This window comes from Leopardus geoffroyi, chromosome D2 (genome assembly GCF_018350155.1).
Source record: "Leopardus geoffroyi isolate Oge1 chromosome D2, O.geoffroyi_Oge1_pat1.0, whole genome shotgun sequence".
Taxonomy (NCBI): Eukaryota; Metazoa; Chordata; class Mammalia; order Carnivora; family Felidae; genus Leopardus; species Leopardus geoffroyi.
Genome location: NC_059334.1, coordinates 73,186,603 through 73,214,486, shown reverse-complemented (window position 1 = coordinate 73,214,486; position 27,884 = coordinate 73,186,603). Strand labels below are relative to the sequence as shown.

At 37.9% G+C, this 27,884-nt stretch overlaps 1 protein-coding gene across 2 annotated transcripts in view; it reads right to left on the bottom strand.

The window, feature by feature from the left end:
• Positions 1-252: 252 nt before the first annotated feature.
• Positions 253-27,884, bottom strand: part of ATRNL1 (attractin like 1) — a 784,731-nt gene continuing 757,099 nt past the window's right edge. For both annotated transcript variants that reach the window (XM_045439061.1, XM_045439062.1), the window contains one exon: positions 253-4,645. In XM_045439061.1, coding sequence (XP_045295017.1) covers positions 4,521-4,645 — 125 coding nt within the window. In that variant the 3' untranslated portion in view covers positions 253-4,520. The remainder of the gene's footprint in view (positions 4,646-27,884) is intronic.

Sequence of the window (27,884 nt, the reverse complement as noted above, 5' to 3'; positions counted from 1 at the left end):
CCTCTTGTGGGTTTTGCTCCCGTTCTCAGCAACATTCAAAGTGTTCCGCATGCCATTCAAAGACGACGTGTAGGAAAGGTCAATGAAAATCAGGAGAAGAGGGGAAAGAGAGAAAAATGTATTTGGAATGGGGAATTCAATAACACAAATTTTATAACCAAGTCTTAGATGACAGAGGGGCATTTTCAGGTGTTGAGAGCTTTTACCTGTTGTGATTTTGGAAGGGTAAAAATAAAAGTAACAAAACCGTAGTTAGCAGTGGGGGTTGGAAGATCCAGTGTTTTTATTTCAGTAATTAAACTCTTGATTAATAATAGCACACTGCAGCATAAAATGTTGACTTTTTAAAGCAGGTTTGAACTTTTACACAATCTGTTTTAACATTGGCATGCACATGTGTATACATATATGCTGATATGGTTATAAGTCTTAATTTTAAAAATTTGATAAAACTACACTGTTAAATGTACACTATACTGAAAACACTGCTGTAACACCAACCAGATGGCTTGTATTCCCTGGAAAATTATTGAAAGCATTTTGAACTAGAGTGATAACTTCGTTATTTAAAGAAATTCTTCTAACTGTAGATAAAGGCAACTCTTTGGCCCAGTGCAGTGTTTTCCTAATTCGCCTAATGGTAAGAATCACTGAGGTGCTTATTAAGCATATGAATCTCCAGGGTCTAATCCAGTCCTTCTGAGTCTTGATCTCTTGAGGCAAAAGTAGGAATCTGTACGAACCCGGGTAGTTCTTATGATCAAGTGAGTTCCAAAGTCACTCTAGTAACATGACAAATGGGCTTTGGAAGTGGATTTTTCCTTAAGTGTATGCGGGAGAATTAGTTCATCTGATCCGTTTTCATTTTTCCAAACCTTTTACATAAAACACTCTTCAAATCATAGTTTTATGTTTAGTGATAAAAAGAGGTACGATGTATGCCAACCAAACGTAAGGATTGGTTTCTTCTTGCCTAATTTGAATGTGAAAGTGACAATGAATGTTCCTGTCTAAATGCTCTATTAAAGCTATATATATTTTGGAAGAGCCAAAGCCTCTAATGATTCAAATATCAAAGTAGCTTTTTTTGGAAATCTCTATATCCTCGAAATATAGGAACTTGCTCAAGATTTTTATGCAACTTTCACCTGCAAAACCCTACTTGACTTTTAGTTATGGTAAAAAGATGGATGAAAAATTAATAGATGGATTCATAAAACGGTTGAAAACCAGTGGCCTGGTGGCCCCGTGATGGTCCATCCCAGCTACTCAGCGTGGAGGGCCTGCTGTGGGAGTTTGATGCCTATTACCTTCTCGGCTCACGGTGGGTCCGCAAGGTGGGCACCACCTTCCCTCACAGATGGAATGTCTGAGGCTTCCGAAGAGCAAACCTTGCCCAGCACGACACAGCTCAAAGCTGATGCCAGCATCTGTTCTTGGGCCCGTCTGCCAGTCTATACTCTAAATGACTGCAACAGGACTCCAGCTGTACAGTCACTTCTATGTGACAGAACTTCCCTCCCCACCCCCTCCCCCCAATGAGATATTGGGAAGCACAGCAAGTTTTGATTCCCCACTGAAATATGTCCTATTTGAAGTCTTCCTACTGAACATAACACAATAGTATGTGGCATACTCTTTCCTTCTCCGTGTATTACTAAAACAAATTTCCATTTAAAAGCAATTAGGAAAACCCAATCCTCTTAAAATTTATTACATCAATCTGTAAGCACATGCATCCCTTTAAACAAGAATTCTCTGGTTGTCCAAATATCGTCCCCAGGTCAATTTTAAAAATGCTGTTCTATTTAACAAAACCTTTTTCCTACTTGGAAGAATAAGAAATCCTAAAATCTAAAGGACCCTTCAAAGTTATTCTAAATGGAAAGGTACCAAATTCCATTAAGATAAAGTTTTGAAGAGAATCAGTTATTTAAGTATAAACTTCTAGAAGAGTATCTGCATATACTTGTGAATTGATTTTAAAAAGTTAAAAAAAAAAAGGTAGCATCTAAATGTAAAGTGTTTGGGATGTGGGGACAAAAAAATTGTGACACAAATACAAAGTGATAATCCCTAAGGTCTTTTCAATCCACTTTACCTGAGGGTGAAGAATTTTGCTGCCAGTGAAAAGCTTTGATACGTTGAGAACATATTGTAAAAGTAGTCACGGAGGTAGCAATATTTGGCCCAGAAAGATATAGTATGACTTTAACTTCACATTGCATTATGTCCTGTAACTCTCTAAAATTCAAATTTTCAAGTTTTAGGAACCCAGTGGGATTGGAGGTGGATATAGCTTGGCAATTCTTTCTTTGTAACACTGTTTGCTTGGCCTCTCTAAATGGACAGCTGAAATAGATTTTATATATGTTTTTGTGTTTTGTTACATAAGCTTTCTCTCATACAACTGTTAGAGAATTAAACAAATCGGGCATTTTATTTTTAAATGATTATATTTTTGTAGTCACCAGTTTTGTCAATTTATTTTTCCAGGAGAAAAAGCAACATTTAAAGGGTCCAAAAAGAAGCTAATAAAATTACTTGATCGTTTTTCTAGGAGACGTTTACAAACTTTCCTTGCCTTTTTTTTTTTTTTTGAGAGATAAAATATCACAGGGAGGCAAAAACAACCAGCTTCACTGCCACCCCCTCTCCCAAAAAAACCCACAGGCTATAGATAAAATTACTCTAAGAATTAGTCTTATTTTTAACGCATAGAAAATAGCAAAATTATCATGCCAACATAAAGAATATATACTATAATTCATAAATGTCTAATTATCAAAACAGTGATAGGCATGGTTAGATGCAACCTAGCAATCTTATATACGATGCAACTACCTATTGTATGGTCATTCCTGTTATATATTACATTCGATCCTCATCAAATTAAGCTGACTATGTATAATGGTATTATGAAATAAACATTGAATATCACAATAGGGTCATATTCTGCTACTGTACAACCACAGCATGCAAGTAACTATGCATTAGCTGTAAACAGTAAAGTGTCATTACCTTCCAGAAATCCAAAGAACATGAAAAGTACATATATAGTACTAAACATCAATTATGTGTAAATGGCTTTCATATTGAACAAAACTATGTTGTATAAAGCAGCTTTGGGTCTCTCTGTCACTGCTTTCTACACATATCCTGTAGTCACCCTGACTACAGTTAAGAAACTGTTAATTCCAAACAAGGTCTGGTTAATGCTACTGAGTTCTAGTGAACTATAGTCAAAATTAGGACACAAATAAATCTATGTTCCAGTGTGAAGGCTGTTCTATACCATTTTTGCTTTCTGCCATAACTCACATATTTGAATCATGAAGAATATGCTAAATGTGGGCATTGATGAACTTATTTTTTAAACTAGAAACTTGCTCTCATGACACCAATGTGTTTATGTTAGAAACAAGAATACTGTAGATGCTTGCCAACAAATGCTTGTCCCTACTTGTAGTCTAAGTGAATAGTTGGCAAGAAGGACCCTGGATCATGTGAAAACTTTGGAGGGGTCACCTCTAAAATACTTCCATAATATTTGTAAAAGGTAGATAAAATCGAGCAGCTAGGAGAGGAAGGCCAACCAAAGCTGATCCATTCTTACAAAAATGCAGATGAATCATTTAGGTCTGATCCAATGACTCCTAAGCAATTAAAAAAAATTACCATACTAGAGCTGAAGCTTGCACACTGTAAAATAACTATTTCAGCTCTCTTCAGGTTTGGTATTACAGGGTTTTTGGCAGGAGGGAAAAAATTGATTGCTGGACAGGCTTTTCCATGCTCTATCAGCTCTGATAATGAGTGAGGCAGTTGGCGTGGATGACAGGAATGTCCTTTTCACTTGGAATTCTAATAAAACCTCCTGTGAAGTTGCATTTACCATCCATCCAAATGGTCTCATTTTGGTCTGTGTTCCAGTTAGGTGGGAAACTGTCCCATTCTCAAACTGGGTGCGGATATGATCTGGTCATGTGGAATATTTAAATACATTACCTACATCCTGCTAAATCAAAATCTTGCTTTTACATTTACAGTGAGATAAAACAGCATTTAAAGCCATTGCGATTTGTTCATTTCCTGTTCATATAGAAGTGATTTAAGTTTGCTTATGAGGCAAAAATTGTACAATTCTCATCACTCAGGCATTATAAAATGTCTTTCTTTAAAGTCCTAGGATATAAACAGTTTGGTTTATAGGAATCACATATTTTCCATCTGCATTAAGAAACAATATACATCTTTTTCTGGAGTATTTAAATGTTATCTATGATAAGCGTAGGAGAGTCGTAAAAACTGACTTTGTCGCCCCTCAGTACTGTTACTTTCATAAAAGTCACGGACATTCTCTGGCCACTTGAGTCATCGCCCATTTGGAGGGAAGTGTACTTGAGCTCTGGAACCATACACAGGTTTGCCTCCATAAAAACTGAGGCCATAGACCAGCCTGAATGGAAGTCATTTACAAAATCAAACATGTCGGAATATCCAGGAGTAGTTTCTGTTTCTCAGACACAAGTTCCTTGACGTGTTGAGAGGTGGTGTTTTCGATTTCGGACTCCTGAAGTCTTGTCTTTACTGTCGGAAGGCTTCTGTTGTGAAATATCTATTAGGGCACTGGCAATTGCGAGGCCTGGAAGAAAAGGTGAAAATCAGTCAACTACGTGGCTAGACCTTTCCGGGATAGTGACAGTGGTGTCTTAGCACCCTATTTTCATTGTTTTATATTTAGTCATCAAATATTTCGCTGTTTATTGGAAGTTATTACGTACCGTGCCCTTCACTTAAAATGTTCTTCAACTTAGACACGTGAACTTCACACATGAAGAAGAACAAGGATCTAACAAAGTTAACTGACTTTGACTTTGGATAATTAAATTCAGTATGTGACAAAAATATCACAAGCAGCCATGGATGTAACTCCACACCTTAGTTCCCGTGTCTGAACACAAGTTTGTACTAGATGTACAAAGAATTTTCAGTGTTACTGTTGTTTTTGTGTGTGTAGAATAAAAACCATTGTGCTAAGATTTTTTTTTTAATTTTGAGCAGTTTTAGGTTTAAAGAAAAATTGAGCCAGTATTGATACATGACTATCAACCAGTCTATAGTTGACATTAGGATTCGCTTTTTGTATTGTACATTCTATGGGTTTTGACAAATGCATAATGTCATGTATTCCCCATTTCAGTATCATACAGAATAATTTCACTACCCTAAAAATCCCCTGTGCTTTACCAGTTTATCTCTCTCTTTCCCCTGAGCCTCTGGTAATCACTAACCTTTTTAAAATGTCTCTATCGTTTTGCCTTTTCTGGGGTATCATATAGTTTCAATCACATCTTTTCTGGTTCAATGGCTCATTTTTTTTATCACTGAATAATATTCATTCATCCATACATTGTATGGATGTACCACGGTTTGTTTACCCAAGATGAAGGACATCTTGACTGCTTCCGATTTTTGGCAAATATAAATAAAGCAGCCATAAATACCTATGTGCAATTTTTTTATGTAGAAGTAAGTTAACAATTCGTAAATACCTAGGAGCATGATCATTGGATCACATGGTAAGTCTGGCTTGTAGCTTTGAAAGAAACTTCCTGTTTTCCAAAGCGGCTCTGCCATTTTGTATTCCCACCACCAAAGAATGAGAGTTCTTATTGTACTACATCTCTGTCGGCATTTGGTATTGTTGGTGTTTGGGATTTTGGCCATTCTAATAGGTGTAACTGTATCTCATGGTTGTTTTAATTTTCAATTCCGTAAACACATATGCTGTTAAGCATTTTTTTCATATGCTTATTTGTCAGATGCATATTTTTTTGGTGAGGTATCTGTTCAGATCTTTTGCCCAGTTTTAATTGAGCTTTTTGTTTTCCTATTGTTGAGTTTTAAGATTTCATTTATATTTTAGATAGCAGCAATTCATCATATATGTGTTTTGCAAATATTTTCTCCAGATCTGTGGCCTGTCGTTCATTCTCTTTTTTTTTCAAGTGCTTTTAAGAAGAAAGCACCCAGGCAGAGTTATGTTATGCACAAGCAGACATGGAAGAGACAACTTGATATTTTGTACACATAAGAAAACAATCTTGAGTATGATCAGCAGACTATTAACACAAAAGTAAGTCTCTAGCTATCACAGGTAATTGAAAGAATTGTTTTGTGACATCATTTAGTCTCCTGATTGAGGAGAACATTTGGTAATATGTTGATGGATAGTAAATGCCTTCTAAACTTGTAAAAGCAATGGCTCCACCAGATACCCTGGTTTATCATAGCTACGCATGAATCATTTTAGTTTCTGTTGAGTCCCATATAATTCTTGAGTAAAACAAAATGTGCCAAGTCACCATACTAAACAAAGAGAACAGGCTGCTTGCTTTAAAGAGGTCACTAAAGGACTTTTGGTTCATTTTCCTGTCTCCAGGGTCTTGAAGACCTGACACTGAGTAGAGCTGAACCAAACCCTGAGCCCTCACAGGCATCTCCTCTATGTGATGCTCTTAGAGAAAGGCCTCACTTTGGATCTTAAGCTATGTAAGATGTCACTGAATTGTTTTACTCCTTGTGGGTCAATCTATTCTAGGTAAGCCTCAACCCTGACCTGGCAAGGATAGAACTCCAGAGGCTTATGAACGGAAAGAAATGCCAAGGGGAACAGACACTGTAAGGGGAGGGTCCACTAGCCTAGGGCAGTATTGTAGAAGTCAAAGGAGGACAGGGTTCAAGGAGTCTGCAGAGGGACCAAATGGGCCAGCAGTGAGGCTGGATGTGGAGTCCATTCGATTTCCTCAAAGAAAATTTTGATGATCTTTGAGTCATGTCCATACCTAACTGAGGAAGGGAGTCCACAAGTTAAGCGGGGAATGGGGTGAGAGGAAATGGGGCAGTGCATGGAAGAGTCCCATGCTCAAGCCATTTGGCAATAAGGGAACTGGTGCACAGGGGAAGCAACAGGTCAGATGAAATCTGTGACTACATAGAATTATCCGAGTACATATATATTTTTAAATGTTTATTTATTTTGAGAGAGAGAGAGAGAGAGCATGCATGCAAGTGGGGGAGGAGAAGAGAGAGAGAGAGACAGAGGGAGGGCGGGAGGGAGAGAGAATCCCAAGTAGGCTCCACACTGTCAGCATGGAGCCTGATGTGGGGCTCGATCTCATGAACTGTGAGATCATGACCTGAGCCAAAATCAAGAGTTGGATGTTCAACTGACCGAGTCACCCAGGCGCCCCTGCATATATTTTTTAAAGGGAAAAAAGAGCTTTAGGTACTTTCGAAAACAGAAGAGAGGTATTTGTAGAGAAGGAGAAATTAATGGTTCTGGGGAGGGAAGGGACTAAAAAGTTACAGTAATCACGGGCTAGGCTGACAATCTCAGACATTTACTTTTTCAGGGTTGCTGTTAAAGAACCTGCTCTTTCAGGATAATAAACAATTACTCAAATTTCTTAGAGGTAATGCAAGTTCAAAGGTTCAAAGTTTAAATAAAAATCGCTTTCTTGACCTTGGAAGAGCACAGATGGACTTCTGAAGTGGCCAACAAAGACGTTTTAACCACTTATTCTGCTGTAGGAAATAGTTATTTTGTTATTTCTTCAGGAGAGGAAGCTGAAGCACATGTTTTCTTTTAAAAAAAGAATCAGGGAGCAGGGTTGTGCTAACTGAAAGTTCGGTTCAGGCAGACCTGAAGTTTCTGCAGATCTCTTGGCACACTTCGGTCATAATTCACAACCTTCTGTTATTTCATTCCTGGCACCATCTTATCCAGAGACAGCCAAATATGACAAAGAATGTATGTCTCCTTTAATGTAGACGGAGACCACTTCCACTAATTTCAATGATCACAGCATCTCAATACGAAATCGTGTTATTCATTAAACCACTGCATGACCCAGTCCAAAAGAGCCCTGAAAAACAATACTTTTCCATTTACACGTGGCTGCAAATGTTGCTTCCTTACAGAAGATACATTCCAGGAGAGAAGTAAACAGTGTGAGTTGCCAAAACAGGAAATTCTATGCTAATCCGAAACTGTCACTGTACCTTTGTATTTCAGGGTATTTGCAGTCCAAAGCCTAATTAAAGTAGTGTCTCTCATAAATATCCTGGGTTTGCTAATGATTTGTAAGCTTGGAAACACATTCAGCTGGAAATAATAAATCATAAGCCATGTTTCAGTCCTTAAGTTACAAATAAAATTGCAAATCATGCTTATTTTTAATTTGACAAATTTTTGTTCTTTCCTATGAAAATGGAACAATCAACTGCATTTACAGATCCTGCATAAATGGCAATGTGCATGCAAGAAACCTTGGACTCCTGGAGGCAGTGACGTTTGAGCGTCCACCACATGTGCTCACAGAGGACACTCTGAGGGCCACCGCCCAGCTCTCATCCTCCTGATGGGCCAGACGATGTTTTCGTTTAGATGTAAGCTTGAGTCCTTTACAGGACTACACAGCTTGTGGCACACCATGAGTTATTCTTTTTTTATAATACTGTAATTTAATTCTGAACAGCATAATAATCATAATAACTGCATGCATATATGTTTAAGTGTCGAATTATTGGGGATAGGTGTTTATTACTGATTTTGCGTTTCTGCATATTTTAATATATGGAGAACTCTAAAATAACAACCACCACCCAGAAATTGCTACATCCTCAGTCAACCTACAAGAGGCCATGGACACAAGAGTAAACAAGACAAACAAGGTTCCAGTGTTCCTGAGGTTTCTAGTGTGTGGAAGATGCTTTAAAAGAAGATAAAGTTCTATCATTGCCCTTCAATTCACTTTATTGTAGGGAATTTTTTTTAATGTTTATTTTTGAGAGAGAGAGGGAGACACAGAATCTGAAGCAGGCTCCAGGTTCTGAGCTATCAGCACAGAGTCTGATGCAGGGCTCGAACCCACGGACCGCGAGATCATGACCTGAGAAGTCCGACACTTAACTGGCTGAGCCACCCAGGCGCACCTGTAGGGCATCTTAATTGATTAAAAAAAAAAAAAAAAAGTTGCCAGTAGCTTTTTTAAAAAAAAAACAACAAAAACAATATGACTCCTCCCCGCATGTAATATGTACGTGCTGGTGAGAGACTGAACATATAAATAGCAATGGCCAGACCGTAAGATAAAAACAGAACTCTGGCCCTCAAACTGCAGCAACCTGCTCATGCAAGCACACCCTTATCTGCAACAACCGGGCTAGGAAGCCAGCCTGCCATGTGATGGCAAGTCAGACCCCTATGTCTAGTAACAATCTAGGAAGTCAAACAATTACCCTATAACAACGGGTCCCACCTACCCAACTTGATTAATAACTCACAACTTCCCTAATTTTTGTCCCTGCTTCCAAATAAGGACCAATCAGAAAAAGGCAACTATGCACCTCTAACCAATCACATAGCACATCCGTTTCCAGTTAATCTGCCTCCGGCATTCCGGTGCCCATTGCTTCCCATCAGGGCGCACTTGAAGCCTTCTCTTTTTTCCACCCATTTGGTGGTTCCCATTTGCCTATTTTTAAGGGTCTGCCAAAATGCAAGCGAGCAATGGTGGATGACTGACTCCCTTCCTGTAGCGAGTTCTGAGTAAATAGCCTCACTTGCTATTTGGTTGGTCTTGGCTTGTTTTCACGCTGGTGATGAAGAGACAAAAAGGTAGCTTGAGATCTTTCCTGGATTTTTTTTTTTTTTTTTAACAAGCATCAATAAAACAACAACAACTTAAAAATAAGTTATCCATGTTGCCCTTCCAGGCAAACACTTTCTCCCGTTTAGATTCCCCTGGGAATTCTTTTCCCCCCAGGGAGAGGTTTTCTGGTGATGCCCCCTCGCTCCCGGTGCCATAGGAGGAAGCCCTTCCTGCAGTGGGATGTGATGCAGTGGCACAGGCTGCCTGCGGTTTGCGTTCCATTAAAATCAGGTCACTCCAGAAGATCATTTTTCAAAACGTCACACAAATCATCTGATGAAATCCACTTATTGTGTTCTCTAGACCTAGCACAGTTCCTTGTTATCAAAGCAATACAATTAACTGGGGGAACAATTCATTATTTTAGACTGGTGGTCTAAAGGAATTTCATTTACCATGTCAAGATGATGCACAGACACTGCAGGCTAGCAGAATTTACATCAAAATATGCCCATAGACTCAATAAAAATGCTGGGGTTTAAATATTTATTATAAACTTTACCTTTTTGCACTTTGAGTTCTTAAACACCAGACACTATGACATTTAGATTATTTAAATATGAATTATAAACCTCATAAGAAAGAAGGTACCATCTTGTTTCCTGTCCCGTTTGCTATGGCCTTGTGGTTTTTCAAACTAGCTCCTGCTAACGTGGAACATCACCCGTGGCTGCTCTGGATGACAGGGCAGGGCAAGCTATGAAGGAGGCAGACTCCTTTGGGGCCATGTAGATTTCCCTCAGAACAGGGGCACAAGTTAGTAGTTACTGATTTGGATGCCAAGAGCTACCACAGATATTTGGTAAATAAGCAGAAGATATACCCAAATCAGACCTTTCCTCGGACTCTCAGAGAAAAACAATAACAACGACTTTTTTTTTTTCTATAATTAAGAATTAAGTCTCTCAATAAACACGTGCAGGCATGCCCTACAAAGAAAGCAATGCAAATGACTAACAGCTAAATATTTAAATGGTAAATATATCTTTTCAAACCACTACATTTGCAATGAAAACCACCAAGGAGAAACATCAGGCAGGAATCGAGTTGTCTTTAGTAAAACTCTAGTTTTTCCTAATGGAAGGGAAATGGTATTAGTAGACTCCAGCAGTAACAATCTAATCATAAAATTACTGATGTGTGTTTTTTTACAATTATGCAGAACAATTAATAAGTACAGTAATAAACTACTGCACATCAAGTGAAATTGCCTTGGAAAGAACATTCTCACTTTATACACAAACATAGCACTTCCATTTTACATTTGAACAAAGCCTCAGAAAAGTCATTCATTTTGAAATGTTCTCCTCCCAAGTCTGTGTAAAAGCAGGCACCACTATATATTTTAATTTTCCAGGAAAACAGCTTCATTAGGCGTGAAAGGTTAATTGCAGGTTTAAGTGGAGCTCAGGGAATGGTGCAAGGTCTGCAGTGAATTGCACAGTCTGCTTCGGGATGACCTAAATGAGTGCTGTAAACTGTTTGCCCTGCTGAAATGTTTTACTACCTCATTTACTATCTGTCTTCTTTTACGGCTTGTATTTGTAGTTCTTCTAAACCTTTAATGGCTACAGTTTTATTTCACTGTAATCAGATTTAAATGGAAATACCATGCTGGGATGTTTAAATGTTTTCCCTCTGATTGTATACAGCTACATGCTACTGATCAGAGTCTTGGCTATCCTTCACATGATTAAGAAAGTGACTTTGGGAAACTTTGATGTTGCATTGACTCTAGCTATTGTGCAGACTTCATTTAACATTCGGCGTGGCCACCCTTGCCAAGATGCAAGCGGGGCTGGATGCATAATTAGAAAATATGCATTTCCACTTTAATTGATCTGTTGGAAGGCCAGTGCAACTGAAGTCATTATTAGGCAAAACTCCAAAGGTTACACTGTTGAACCAAAATTGAAACACTTCAAGTACTGAAAACATTGGAATGACAAATGGACTAGTCCTATTTGTCTGAAGAGTTTAAAGAAATGTTTCCCTTCACCTACTAAAAACCAATGGCAACTAGAGATGCCAATACTTAAAGACAAATTGTTAACTACATTCTGGTTATACGATTTTGTTTGGCCTTTAGCACATCATAATGTTGTAAAATTTCACTTAAAGACACGTGGTACAAGTTTTACGAAATGTAATCCTACTGCTAACACCACAGATGCCACCTTCTATAACATTGCCAAGCATTCCCTAAATTGTTTATGGACTGTTTTCTGATTGGTAAGAGTATGCTGAGTAAATCATGGACGTTATTGTCTCAAGTCATTGTGTAATGCAAATCCTCATGCTTCTCAACAAGTAAAGCTTCTTTTAGATCTTATCAGTTCAAATTTTAATTACCTACTAAAAATCTTATTAATTCATTTAAAATATTTTGTGATTTTTTTTAGAGGCACAAACATTATAAGCATCAGCCTTGCAGCTACCCTTCCACATTGTTAAGTAATGTTAAGTAGTTTCCAACTGAGAATTCCCTCATCCTAAGCCAACTGGGGAAATATTTTCTAGCAATTTCTTCCTTCAATTAAAAAAAATCTGATATATGATAATTCTTAATTTTAAGCCCCAATCATCTTCAAATTAATTAAAGTGCTTACTGATCACTGGAAAAATCAAACTATGGCAGTTTTGTAATAATGGCAATATTTTATTTTCCACTAGGGAGAGACATTGAATTTTAGCATTTCTAGTAGTAAAATGTTTGCTTTAAATTAAATGAGATTATATGTGAAAATACTTTATAAAGTGTTATAAAAAGATAGTTAATAATTTCAATAGTAAATCAGCTACTACTACTACTAGTAAGAAATCACAATCAAATTGCAAATGTCCAAAAACTCCAAAGTATCAAGAAGGTGAAGAGCAAATCACTTCATTCAACTATAATTTCTTGAGTGCCTACTATACGCCAGGCAATGCTCTGAGTCTCTAAAAATTTAGCAATTGATGAGACAGAAAATACATAAAAGATTCTATATTCCATGGAGCTTCCATTATAGGGGATCAAACTCATGTATTTTTTTTGACTGAGTTATTGCAAAGATTAAATGTGAAGGGCTTAGGAAAGTGCCTGACACATAAGATCTCAAAAATGTCAATCATCATCATCATCATCAAGTGAGAAGTTTGAAGTCAACTAGGAAGCAGTTGACAAAACACTGGGAACCCAAGACTTTGTTGGGGTGTCTGGGTGGCTCAGCCAGTTGGGCATTTGACTTGATTTGGACTCAGGTCATGATTTCATGGTTTGGGATGCTCTCTCTCCTTCTTTCTCTGCACCTCCCTCATTCATGTTTGCTCTCTCTCAAAATAAATAAATAAATAAATATTAAAAAAAACGGCTTTGCCTCTATCCATTAATAGCATTCACTCACTCATTCATTCATTCATTCAACAACTAGTATGTTTACTGTGTCGAATGCCAAATAAAGAACAAAATTTGATGGAAAGGTGGACTCAAAGACTCACAGATAGCATCAGTATAGAACAACATTGCCAGTGAGGTGGTACTATGTTTAGTCCTCAAACCAGAATTATTCTGATACCTTGGAAAATAAAATTGAGAATTTGCTCATAGATGTAGAGATGACTTATATGTGTGGCCCATTCATCAGAGAATATGCTAACAATTGAAAATGATAATGGCAAAATAGAGGAATGACAACACTGAATAGTGAAAGCATTGTTTACATTAATATTGCTTGTATTATTGGACATACTACTAACAATGAACTTCTCCCTACTTTTTAGAGTTAATAAATGCTTTTATATTGAGTATCTAGGTTGTTTCTCAAGACTATTCTGCTGAAGTGTGTCCAGAAGCTCTTTGTTTAAAAAAATGTTTATTTATTTTGAGAGAGAGAGAGAGAGAGAGAGCAAGTACATGAACCGAGGAGGGGCAGAGGGAAAGAGAAAGAGAGAGAATCCCAAGCAGGTTCTGCACTGTCAGTGTAGAGCCAGATGCACAGCTTGATCTCACATGACATCATGCCCTGGGCCAAAATCAAGAGTTGGATGCTTAGCCAACTGAGCCACCCAGATGTCCCAGAAACTTCTTTTCATCTATGCTTCCCCAATGGCCCAAATGAGGCACAGAGCGATGAAGTGACTCATTCAGGCTCACACAGTTAGTGGTAGTAGTGGGACCTGAGACCAAGCCTCCCAATTCTTTGACTTGAATTCTACTCGGTTTATACCATTAGAAGGACATTTCTACTTTAGTATAAATGAGTAATGATTTTGAACCAAATGGGGGGAAAAAACCCAATTCAAAAATTGCTAGGGGTGTGAAATCAGTTAAGATCAAAGGCTTTAATTAATGCTGATGGTAATAAAAATAATAATAAAAAAAACCCTATTCTGTTAACATTGACTGAATGCTTACTCTATGCCAGGCATTGCCCTCAGCACATGATGTGCATTGTTTTACCCATTTATGTAGATAGGAGTGGATGACAACACAGGTTAAATCAATAAACATGTGTTGAGGGTATATTACAGCTAGTGTGGTTGAGGGTGGTTGTCAAAGAGTCATTATCAAACAGCATCAAGCTCGGCAACCATGCAAGAGCTCCCACATTTGCTAATAATCACACCGAGACAAATTCTATGAAGTAGGCCCAAGGCACGAGGAGAAAAAAGTCAAGAGGAGACTTCCTGGGGGCGGGGTGGGGGGTGGAGATCAAAGATTCCCAGGGGAGGTGGTTTCTGAGCTGAGGTTTGAAAGACAAGAAAGAACTACTCACAAGAAGAGCACAGGCATGAGCAGTGTGGCATATTCTGGCTGGAGGGAACTAGAACTTCACCAGCATGGAGAGCAAGGGCATTTGCAACTTCAGGACATTTGCTACGAGTGTACCCCAGGTTCAAAAGGGAGACTAGTGAGAAAGAAGGGAGTGGGAAGCATAAGAGGGTCCGTGAGACAGACCTAGGTACCAAACTTGGAAACAGATGTTTAATCTGCAAGACATAAAAAGCCTTGAAATGATTTTAAGGCGTGGAGAGGCATAGCCAGATCGTTACTTCAAGGAGACACCCCTCGCGGTAGCATAGACGGATGGGAGTTGGGGACAAGGCTATGATTATTGAAACCAGACAGGAAAATGGCAGTAGAGAGAGAGATACAGAATGAACAGGACAGATGTTTTAGGAGAGACTAATATGGGAGATGAAAATAGGGAGGAATCTAGAACAACTCCCAGCTTTCTGGCTTGAGAGAGAGTGTGGCCAGTGCATACCTGAGTGGCCAAGTGCATACCAATTCTACTCACTGGTATATGAAGGAGGAACAGTATATCCAAGGAAGGTGGTGGCTAATTTGTTCAGTTCTAGACATACTGAGATTGGATGACCCGTGGGACACCATAGTGGAGATATCTAGCTAGAAATGCAGGTGGGAAGCTCAGGAATAAAGTCTAGCCCTGAGATACCCAGGGTTTTTACATGGATGGCATCTTAAGACTTTGTTAGTATAGGTAACAGCTGTTACAATAAAGCCTCAAATATCAGCGGGTGAACACGATAGTTCATTTCTCACTATGTAAAATCCAATCCTGAGGTGGCAGGACACATGTGGGGGAAGGAGGAGGTAGTGAATGCAGCATCTGCTCTATGTAGTTACTCAGGGACCAAGGCTGATGGGGATTCTGCCGTCTTCAGTCAGGGGTTTCCATGGTTGCCTTGAACATTGACATCTAGGTGGCAGGTGGGAGACAAGAGGGTAGGAAAGCCCATGACACTCTGTCCCAATGCCATTTGCAAGTACTATTCCCCAGGGAGGGAGGTGCAGATCCCTGCCACCGGGGTGGATAAGTCTGCCCTTGGTAGAAAGAATGGGATAAGAAGGAGGGGGGACCGAGAGGAGAGCACTGGCAATGGAGGAGAGGAGCCCATGAGAAGACAGTATATCCGGAGAGGTAAGAGGAAGGCAGGACAGAGACTGTCCACAGACTCTGTAAGAAAACTAGTCAGAGACTAGTTATAACCTGTGGATGCTGTTTCTGTTTGCAACAAATAGCCAAAAACTTCCATGACAACGATAAGCCAGCTGAGTTTGTGGCTTCCAAGCCTTTCTTGATCTGAAATTCAGAATGTCCCTTGAGAGGTTTCTCTTGGAAGGAAGTTGGAGTAGGTGGTTTCTAAGGTCACTCAGGCTCTACAAATTTATGACTGCAGCTGCCTTTCTTGAGTGGGCCAACAGCAAGGACCCAGACACCACTGCGAGCCCCCTCTGTCGTACATGTTCTTGAGTGGCAGCAGAGTAGGATACCACGAGCATCACTGTGAAGTCAGGGGACTGGATGGGTCCAAGGACTTCCCTGCCGGAAACGTGCATCTGTTCTGGCTGGTTAAGGACCTTTGAGGGAGTGGACACACTTCTACCAGAGTGAGAACCTCACCAGTACTGGCAGGTATGGTTTGTACTGACCAATGGGTGTGGCTTCTATGATGCCAATAACACTAAAGGAACTGGCTCTAAGTTTCATATCAGGGAGGTCAGGAGAATGGGCAGTGTCCAAGACCAGGTGGGATTAACCTGGCCAGAAATCTCTGGGCAACCGAACAGATTTCGTTTTAAATTTAGTTTTTTAACCCTTTATGTTATAATACAATTTTGTATTTTAACCCTGCCTACCTCCAAGACTGGGAGCACCTTGAATATAAGAGCTATGTTTTTACGCATCTTTATATCCCAATGCGTCGTCTAAAATAGGTAATCAATAAATAGGACTTGAATGAGGATTAAAGGATGTCTCGCGGTGCTGTGTGCTGCTAAGGAAGTGAATTCTGATCAGAAGTCTCGGTGTTGTTTTACCTTAAAGGCAGTCAGAAGTATAGGCTGGCCTCTTTAAGTTTCTCCAATCCTTATGCTTAGCTGCAAAGAAGACAGTGAGTGGAGCATGGGTAAAATGCCGGGCAGGGAGGGACCACTGCGGCACCAGTGTAACTATAAATAATCTCTTGTCCGAGAAGGTGGCCCAGCGGAGAGTGTCCCGCATGGTGCCACCTTGCTCCCCTTAAGGCCTGACGTGCTTATGCCCAAACAGTGAGAGCCACACTAGTGAGCATCTTGCTCAGTACCTTGGTCAACACTGTCTATAAACGGGCTTTAATATCTGTGGCTGTGGGTACAGTATTGATGAAAAATTGAAACAGCTACCACGCTTGCTTGGCAGCAAAGCATCAGCAATTCCTTTCTCCCTGAATGTCTTTGGAGACACTGAGTATTTTTAAATCAACTCTGGAAGTCATATCCAAAGCTTCTTTGAGGTCTTGAATGAACCACTTCCCAAAAGGAAAAATCAGTTTACCTTTCATGTTCTGATCTCTCTCTCTCTGGAGATCCGTGCAAAGTCAGAGTCAACACAAAAACACAAATCTTTTTTTTTTTTTTTTTTAAGCTCAGATACCTATTTATAAGAAACTAGATTATAATTGTCAATCAAGGTTAAACAGTGTTGGGTGGTGTCGTGAATCACGCTGCTTTCCGTAGCATTTATATAAGAATACATGAGAGTACAGTAGATAGACTCAAATTTAAAATATCACATAACACATATATACCACAATGAGTATTAAAAGACAAGCTATCAACTAAAAACATATGAAGTTTAGTATTGTCCAAGGTGATGTTTCTACTCCTCTAAGTTCACAGCATCAATTTAATGCCTTCTATACAAAACTCTCAGATCATTGCAAAAATGGGAGGGAAAAAAACTAGATAAAATTATGCAAATCTCCACTTCTAGCCATTTAGATAAAACGGAAGAGAAAAAATGCTATATAGAATCATGATTTTTCCATTAATATTATTATAAATTGCTCAGACCTTACCAAAAGTTATTACAGATAACTTAATGGCCAAAGGCATTTTAACAAAAACAGATGTGTCGCAGCCAAATTGATCCTTGATAAATCTCTTTTGCTGAAGGAAAAGGCAATGTAGTTGGACAGTGTACTTCCCAAAACAGACTCCAAACCACTCCTCTGGTGTTTGCCAAGTGATCCAAGACCCCAGATAGTGCACATTCTCTCCAGCAATTCAAAACAGGGACTTTGGGGAAGTAGTTTGTTTAAATGACCTCCTTTAATCTATCAGAAGTTAGTATAAAAGAAATCTTCATTCTCTGAAGCAATTTTGAGAATCTGACTGAGCATGTCCCATAAATGCTGACCCTTCTGAGTGAAAAAAGTGTCATTTTGTCCCACTTTGCCTTTGGAAACAATCAAAGTGTCCTCTGAGCTACTGTAAATTGAGAAGTGTCACAAAGAGTCAGCACTAGTGGGAACCTTTCAAACTCTACAGGCAGGTAAATCATAGAGGGAGCTGACTTGAGAATGATCTGGAACTTTCTGATGATGTATCCAGGGGGATAAACATTTCCCTGCATTCATTCTGAGGTATCTGCAGACACGGAGAGAATTCCCATATATTGTTCCACAATCCCCGACTAGTTTCCTAAATGACTTGCCAAGTGTATTTGTAGAAGGGATATCTGCTAACCACAGGTTCTTCACAGGGTGGCAGTGAAATGGGTTAAGAGATGGATGGAGACAGAAATTCTTATTCATACATGTCATTGAAGAAGGCCCACTAGCAACAGAATTGGAATGTCACTTGTGAGAAGAGATGGAAGGCTTTGCCTTCTTTATTAGGCATATTCACTTTGGATTATATCTCCCTACTTTCAGTAAGTGCCTTAGCTGGCAGGAAGATGAAGAAACTTGCTTTCAGGTCAATAAAGGAAATCTCTTATGATCAATGGTTGATTAGAGCAGGATCTTCTGAGCAGCAGACTCTGGGCTACATTCTGTAAAGGATTTTCAAATTAGTCTTACTCTGAGGTCTGGGCAAGGGGCCAGTTCACCATCCAGCTGCCGCTGACTTTCAGCCCAGTGGTTGATGAGTTCCCATAATTAGAGGGAAAAAAAGATTTTTAATAAAGAAAAGAAACTTACATTTTAGGGGAATTAAATCTAAGAAAGTATTAAAGTATAGCAGAAGTATGGTACTATGAGGTTTTAAAAAGTATATCTATTTCAAGACACATAGATGAATGGAACAGGATAGAGAGCCCAGAAATAAACCCATGCATATAGGGCCAATTAATCTACGACAAAGGAGGCAAGAATATACAATGGGAAAAGACAGTCTCTTTAATTAATGGTGCTGGGAAAACTGGATAGCTACATGCGAAAAATGAAAGTGGACCACTTTCTTACATCATACAAAAAAATAAACTAAAAATGGATTAGACATCTAAATGTTGAGACTTGAAATCACAAAAATCCTAAAAGAAAATATGGGCAGTAATCTCTTGGTCATTGGCCTTAGTAACATATTTATGGCTATGTTTCCTCAGGTAAGGGGAACAAAAGAAAAAAAATATTGGGACTACACCAAAATGAAAAGGTTTTGCCCAGCAAAGGAAACCATCAACAAAACAAAAAGGTAACCTACTGAATGAGAGATGTTTGCAAATGTTATATCTGATATGGGGTAATACCCAAAATACATAAAGAACTCACACAATTCAACACCAAACAAACAAAAACCAACCAAACAAAATCAAATGAAACAAAACAAAACAAAACAACAAAAACAAATAATCTGAATAAAAATGGGCAAAGGACACGAACAGGCATTTTTCCAAAGAAGATGGCCAACAGACACATGAAAAGACACTCAATATCACTCATCATCAGGGAAATGTAAATCAAAACCACAATGAGATATCACCTCACACCAATCAGAGCGCTAATATCAAAAGGACAAGAAACAACAAATGTTGGTGAGGATGTGGAGAAAAGGGGATCCTTGTGCACTATTGGTAGGAATGTAAGTTGGTGCAGCTAGTATGGAAAACAGTATGGAGGTTCCTCAAAAAATTAAAAATAGAAATATCATATGCTCCAGCAATCACAATTCTGGGATTATTTACACCAAGGAAAGTAAAACACTAATCTAAAAATATATATGCACCCCTATGTTTATTGCAGTGTTATTTACAATACTCAAGATATGGAAACAATGTAAGTATTCATTGATAAATAAATGGATAAAGATGATATGAATATATACACTGGACTATTGGAATATAGTGGAAAATTACTGAGCCATAGAAAAAGAATGAGATCTTGCCACTTGTGACAACATGGATGGACCTAGATAGTGGTAATACATTAAGTGAAATAAGTCAGACAGAGAAAGAAAAATACCATATGGTTTCACTTCATGTGGAATCTAAAAAACCAAAACAAACAAACAAACAAACAAACAAACAAACAATACCAGAAACAGACTCATAAAGACAGAGAACAAACCGGTGGTTTCCAGAGGGGGAGGGAATGGTGGGGAGAGGTAAAATAGATGAAGGGGATTAAGAGGTACAATTTTCCAGTTATAAAATAACTGGAAGACACAAGGATGAAAAATACAGCATAGAGAATGTAATAAATATTACTGTAACAATGGTACGGTGACAAATGGTAACCACACCTATTGTGGTGAGCACTAATATCTAGAATCATCAAATCACTATGTTGTACACGTGAAACTAATACAACATTGTATGCCAACTATATTTGAATAATAAAAATTTTTTTTTTCAACGTTTATTTATTTTTGGGACAGAGAGAGACAGAGCATGAACGGGGGAGGGGCAGAGAGAGAGGGAGACACAGAATCAGAAACAGGCTCCAGGCTCTGAGCCATCAGCCCAGAGCCCGACGCGGGGCTCGAACTCACGGACCGCGAGATCGTGACCTGGCTGAAGTCGGACGCTTAACCGACTGCGCCACCCAGGCGCCCCAATAATAAAAATTTTAAAGATATTCACACACACATGCAGAATATATATATATATATATATATATATATACACACACACACACACACACACACACACACATGCATAATCAGATTTGGTTTTATATTCCTTACTCTGAACCCCCACTTATTAAAGTTGGAGAACGCAGGTTATAATTTTTATTTACAATGGTATTCATGACTTGTCCATAAACAATGTAAAGGAGATTTTGAAAGGCCAACTATAAATGACTTATTTATAACTGATTAAGTACATTAAATCCCCCCTGCTTTTACAATTTTTATTATTTTTTTGTAGAAGACTATCTTTTAAAAATGTTTATTTATTTATTTTGAGAGAGAGCAAGAGAGCACACACAAGTGGGGGAGGGGCCTAGAGAGAGAGGGACAGAGAGAATCCCAAGCTGACTCGGCACAGAGCCAGATTCAGGGCTCCAGAGTAGTTCTAAGAACTCATCTGGGATGAAGTAGATTATTTAGTTATTTTAACTACTTTGGGACAAGGCTGGTTTAGAAGAAGGAAATGGCACAGGATGCCACCTGAAGTTATTTATTTATTTATTTATTTATTTATTTATTTAGAGAGCATGCATGGGAGTAAGGGAGGAGGCAGAGGGAGAGAGAGGGCGAATCTGGTTTTTTAAAGCTTATTTATTTATTTTGAGAGAGAGGGAGAGGGAGAGAACAAGCTGGAGAGAGGCAGAGAGACAGAAGGGAGAAGGGGACAGAGGATCTGAAGCAAGCTCTGTGCTGACAACAGAGAGCCCAAGATGGGGCTTGAACTCACAAGCCGTGAGACCGTGACCTGAGTCGAAATTGGATGCTAAACTGACTGAGCCACTCAGGAACCCTGAGAGAGAGAGAACCTTAAATGGGCTGCATACTCAGTGCAGAGGCTGAGTAGGGCTTGATCCCACGATCCTGAGATCATGACCGGAGCTGAAATCAAGAGTCAGACACTCAACTGACTGAGCCACCCAGGAGCCCTGCATTTGAAGATAATTTTAAAATATGGAGCACTGGTATGAAAGTGTGAAATGGACATAGTTAATTAACCACAGTCACATCCCCTGGATCCAGGTACATGAGGAGATATTTCCTTAACTTCTGAAAATGACCAATATTTTAATATGAAAGGCTCTATCCCATATTCTATGAAAGGATTTTAGAAAATACCACAAACTTCACAAGATACTCCTTTACAGGTTATTTAACCTTCCTCAAACATTTATATTAGACTGACATTTGAAAAGAGAAAAAAATGTATTTTTATATACAAAAGCAGTCTGTTCAACTTTCCATCTTTAACATATTGACATGCGTTTTGTTCTCGTATTACTCAAAATTAGCTTTGAGATAAAAGTTCATATTAATTATCCCATAATGTAGTCTAATCACTGCTGACATTTTGAAAGATGTGAAGGCAGCCAAGATATACTTAAGAAGTGGGTGAAAATATTACATGTGTTCATCACAGGAAGCCGATGATGCTTCTCCATGAGTTCATTTCCTCTTAAAGTAAAACCCAATCATGACGGCTAACGCAAGCTGGGTAAAACGACTGATGGTCTGACCTACTCAGGCATGGGCTCCTTCCTACTTGGTACTTCTCTGGTTCCTAGATGAGGAGCCAGAAAGATTTTGGATGTATTTCAGCTTTAATCTCAGCGTTCTATCGATTCTTATCACTTCAGTGTGACATAAAAATAAGACAGAATGTGTCAAAGTTTTACGTTTTAGATTTCCCTTTCCCTTTCTCAATGTAAATGATTAGCCCTAGAATTAGTGAACATTAAGTCGAATCTGACACTGCCTTTTGAATTTAGTAAATGTCGCAAACTTTAATATAAAAAAAGGTACTTTTACTATTTCACACAAAATTCCTAAATCCCGGAACAAAATACATGTAATCAAACTTAGCATTCACAAAATTTTCCTTTTTAAAAATGTGAGTATGAATTAGCCCCTATAGTTTATTTAGTCAATTCAAAAGTTGAAATTCCTCCTTGTTGAAGTGAGTGAAAATCAAACACAAATGCAGTTATGATATAAATGCAAAGGAAAATACTGATTTTGATTCTCTCATGTTATTCTGGTAAGTATTCTACCCAATGGGGTTCCCAGGATAGTTATGTTAAAGAAGAACACAATGATTTAGTAAGTTTGGTGATGCCTCTGCTTCTTAAAATCCTATTGAAGTGAATTTAGACATTGTTTATAATTATGAAAGAATCAAGCTTACAGGCCATATTTCTAAAATCATTCTTAAAATCTGATCCTACCAGTACAGATGCTTTCCACACACACACACAAACACAAACATATCTGTATGAAGTTATAGATTAAGTCCAAAGAACCAACAAATTGCAAAATATTGTACTAAATTTATACTGGTACTCTGTATTAGCCATATGAACAGAAGCAAAATACTCCCTTATTCTAAAAAAACAAAACAAAACAAAACAAAACACACACACAACTTTTTTACTTCTGCTTTTGATGAGAAATTCAAACAAGGAAAAAGGTAAGACAGCGATCATCAGAAACTGAATTTGGGGCCCTTGGTTTGGGATAATTAACTAATCAATATACAATTCTCCTTCTGGAGGACACATAGGACCAGACATTTATTAAAGAACTTTTCAGAGTTTTATACAAGGCAATTAATACAGGCTTCAATATAGAAAATTACTTTTTAATGACTTTCTGTCCAAGTTACATGAATTTTATGTAAGGAAATCTTATGAAGTCTAAGATTTTCTTTCCACCCAAGTTATTAAAATTTGTATTTGAATATAGTCCCTTTCATTAACATTAAATCAGTTAGATTTAATTTATGAAAAAGGACTGCTAAGTTTCACAATAGTTGGTGAAGCTTTAATTTGCATTCATGAAAAAACACAATAAATTAATTTGCTACTTGGAAAGAATTTGACAAATGCATTAATCATGAAGAAACTGAATTCGGTTTTCTTTACTCTTTCTCACAAAGATAGATGTAAGATAAAAGACTACGGATTTAACCTTCTTTCGGCAAAATGAGATGTAATGATAAAACAGGGATAGTCATAGAACCAGAGAATTTCAGACCTGGAAGGAATCTTAGAAATTCCCTGGTTTAACAACTGGGGAAAGAACAGTTCAGTATCCCCAACTATCCGTGGGGCGGAGTAGTGAGGAGGGATTATTTTCATTTTTTTCCATTGGAAACCACCAAAAAGTTCGAGTTATTCAAGGACTAATTTTGCTTTACTGTGGCTTCCGTTTCCCCTGAACCATGCCACTTCTTGTCCCTGTGGTTTTGAGACTGTAGTTTGAGCTCAGAGATGATGCTGAATCATAACACGAAACACTTATTACAGAATTTAGATTTTTAAGCAATAGCATGAAAATAGCACTGAAACTATTCCTGACACCTACATGGTGCACTGATTCTTTTGACAAGTCAATGAAATACTGTCAAATACATTTACAAGTTTGTATCACTGTGAAAAGGTTTGTATAAAAGAAGCATTCAACAGCAGTATATTGTATTGCAAATATTTCTCTAATTTGGCTATTTGTCTTTTTACTTGGTTGTATGTTTTCTCCTAGCGTCAAACTTGCTTTCATATGTAGTTCAAGTTATAGATCATTTTTATGACTCCTGTGGTTTTCAAATGTTTATTTATTTATCTTGGTGGGGGGAGGGGCAGAAAGACGGGGAGAGAGAGAATCCCAAGCAGGCTCCGCTCTGTCAGTGCAGAGCCCAACATGTGCTCAATCTCACAAACCTTGAGATCATGACTTGAGCTGAAATCAAAAGTTGTACGCTCAACTGACTGAGCCACCCAGGCGCCCCTATGACTCCTGTGTTTATGTGCTGCTTGCAAGAGGCTTCCCTATTTAGACCACAATAAGGTATTTCTATGTTGCCTTCTATTGCTTTTTAATTTAAATTTTGGTATTATTAAGAAAATACAAAAGAAGTTACTGAAGGCAACAGCAATCACAGTATTCTTAGCGAATGTTGAAACCCCATTAATCACTTTGAATGAAATGTAATTCTAATTTTTGATCTACTACATACGTTTTATACATGTGGATATATATATATATATATATATATATATTTACATATATATATCTGTATGTATACAGATACATTAATTGCTGGGTTGCATGAAGATGTGCATATAATAATTTAAATAATTTAAATCATGGGACCACTTCACCATCATTAGAAGGATTTCAATCCTTAAGTAAAGGCTCTGAACAAAAAAGACTCCAAGTGCCTACAGAATGATCTTAACAAAATACTGAATAGCTCTTTGTAATTCACATGTTGCATTGAATTATGGAAATTATTCATATTCTCCCTTTACTGTGGGGTAAAGAAACACAGATTATCTTAAAGATAGGAAGAAAATAACCCACGTGTCCACTTATTACACACGGCTTGTATTCCTTGTGCTAAAATCTCTAAATTAGTTTTGCTCTGTTGAGTCTTTGTGTCTGTAGAAGTAAATCTAATTTCTTCTTCTCTTAACTTACAACTTTTTTTTCTAGATCTTATTCTTCACATGAAAGAGACTGCCTTACTTCTTATTTTCTTATTAATTCTTGAATTTTAAAATCTGTTCTTCATATATTGAAAAAAAAGAAAAAAATAAATAACATTATATCAAAAGCATACTTTTAAACATCCAAAAAAAAAAATAAATAAAATCTGTTCTTATACTACCACATACGCCAGTGTGGAGAAGAATATTTTTTGCTAGAGATAATCTTTACACACTATTAAGAAAGAATATTATCTAGGTTACTTATTTATATATGTAAAGGGGTCATGTTATTTTATCTTAAAGTATACTTAATTTCGATGGGCTATTTACCTTCAGAAAATTTTGATGACGTGAAATTTTAGCTAAATGGTTACAGACAGACAAACCACTCCGGATTTTGGTTTATTTAGTAAAACATATAAATCCCAGTTGACACATTATGGTGTTTCTCTAAAAAATAAGGATTAAAATAAAAATATTTTCCCAAAGACAGGCAATGCTAAACTGCTTATGTATATCCACAGACTTTTTCCATTTCGAGTAAATCTTAGTGCCAACATATTGGCGAGCTCGTGAGACTGGGTTCGGAGACGTTTCAGGCTCTCGTCCAGCACCAACTTGACCTACAGCCCTGCGTAATGAGTCTGGCGGTAGCTCAATCAGCTAAGCAAATCTGCACCCCTCTACTCTAGGTGAGTCAAAATCACTGGGGTAGGGAAGCCGTCTAGTGTTTAAGAAATACTTTTCATTCAGAAGTTTGAAACACAAAAAGTTTTGGTTAACCCTGAATTTCGACAATAGTCATTTAACCTGTTTTTATTTTACAATACGTGAAAATGCAGAGTTATAGAAAGGTTATTACCTTTAGGATAATTCCATTTCAAAATGAGGGGATTTGCCAATATATTATACTGACACCACTTAGGAAATCAGACACTGCATGAGGATTATTCACGTTCTCTTTCTTCTGGTATCGCTACTCGGTACACGTAGGAGGCACTTGTCACTTGGGGCTTTTTAACCATAAGGGACAGCGTCGGCTAGGAGGTAAATGAGGGATGTCTTCTCAAACTGCAATTCAGGGAAACCTGGAAACCTGGTGGGAGGCGTGAAAAAACTAAAGATCCTTAATTTAAAACATGTTGTCATTGGAGTCTCTTACCTCATCCTTTAAAAAGAAAAGGTTGCTCTAGTTTCTAAAGTTTTCTTTTTTATCTTTTAATAGATATTAGTTTGCAGATAAACTTTTGAGAAAAAAATACCGCGCAGTTATGATACAGACACATCTCCTTTAGGCTGTGTGTCATCATTTTTTCTCTTCTTTTTGTCGTTTGTTCTTCTTTCTCTGCTTTTTAAAATAACGCCTTTCATTCCTGGCTTCCATTACTTTAAAAATCAGGTGGTGTGATGGCTGGTATTTGACATTCTTGATTAAATAATTGCATTATCTAAACCATCTTCTAAGTTTTCGGGGACCTCCTTTTGTGAAACCACAAAGATGTCTGCTAAAATTTCTCTAAAGCTATCTTATTGTGTGAGCAACTTCAACAGCCATACCATTATGTGATAGTGTGGAACACAGGGAATTTCAGATAGTTTCAATAACCATTTCTGTGATTGTGCTATTCTTCTCGTTTTCGTTCACAGGCAATTTATCTTTAAATATCCCCTGCATATACATCATTTATAGAAAGAAGTACTGATATTTTGATAACTCTTATCATACTCATTTTTTCTCTTAGAACTTTTTTCGGTTGCAATTTTAGTGACATGTTCTATAAAATATTGAGTTTATATGACTTCTTTTTATGATATTGACTAAAAGACTTCCCTCTTTTATTAATGCTTTCTTCTAAGGTTACAAAGGTGATTTTTTAAAAAGCATAATGATTTTTTGAGGAAACTCCACACTGTTTTCCAGAGCGGCTGCACCAGTTTGCATTCCCACCAACAGTGCAAGAGGGTTCCCGTTTCTCCACATCCTCGCCAGCATCTATAGTCTTCTGATTTGTTCATTTTAGCCACTGTGACTGGCATGAGGTGGTATCTCAGTGTGGTTTTGATTTGTATTTCCCTGATGAGGAGTGACGTTGAGCATCTTTTCATGCGCCTATTGGCCATCCGGATGTCTTCTTTAGAGAAGTGTCTTTCATGTCTTCTGCCCATTTCTTCACTGGATTATTTGTTTTTCGGGTGTGGAGTTTGGTGAGTTTTTATAGATTTTGGATACTAGCCCTTTGTCTGATATGTCATTTGCAAATATCTTTTCCCATTCCGTTGCCTTTTAGTTTTGTTGATTGTTTCCTTTGCAGTGCAGAAGCTTTTTATCTTGATGAGGTCCCAATAGTTCATTTTTGCTTTTAATGCCTTTGCCTTTGGAGATGTGTCAAGTAAGAAATTACTGCAGCTGAGGTCAGAGAGGTTTTTTTCCTGCTTTTTCCTCTAAGGTTTTGATGGTTTCCTGTCTCACATTCAGGTCCTTTATCCATTTTGAGTTTATTTTTGTGAATGGTGTAAGAAAGTGGTCTAGTTTCATTCTTCTGCATATTGCTGTCCAGTTCTCCCAGCACCATTTGTTAAAGAGACTGTTTGTTTGTTTGTTTTCCACTGGATATTCTTTCCTGCTTGGTCAAAGATTAGTTGGCCATACTTTTGTGGGTCCAATTCTGGAGTCTCTATTCTATTCCACTGGTCTATGTGTTTGTTTTTGTGCCCACACCATGTTGTCTTGATGATTACAGCTTTGTAGTAGAGGCTGAAGTCTGGGATTGTGATGCCTCC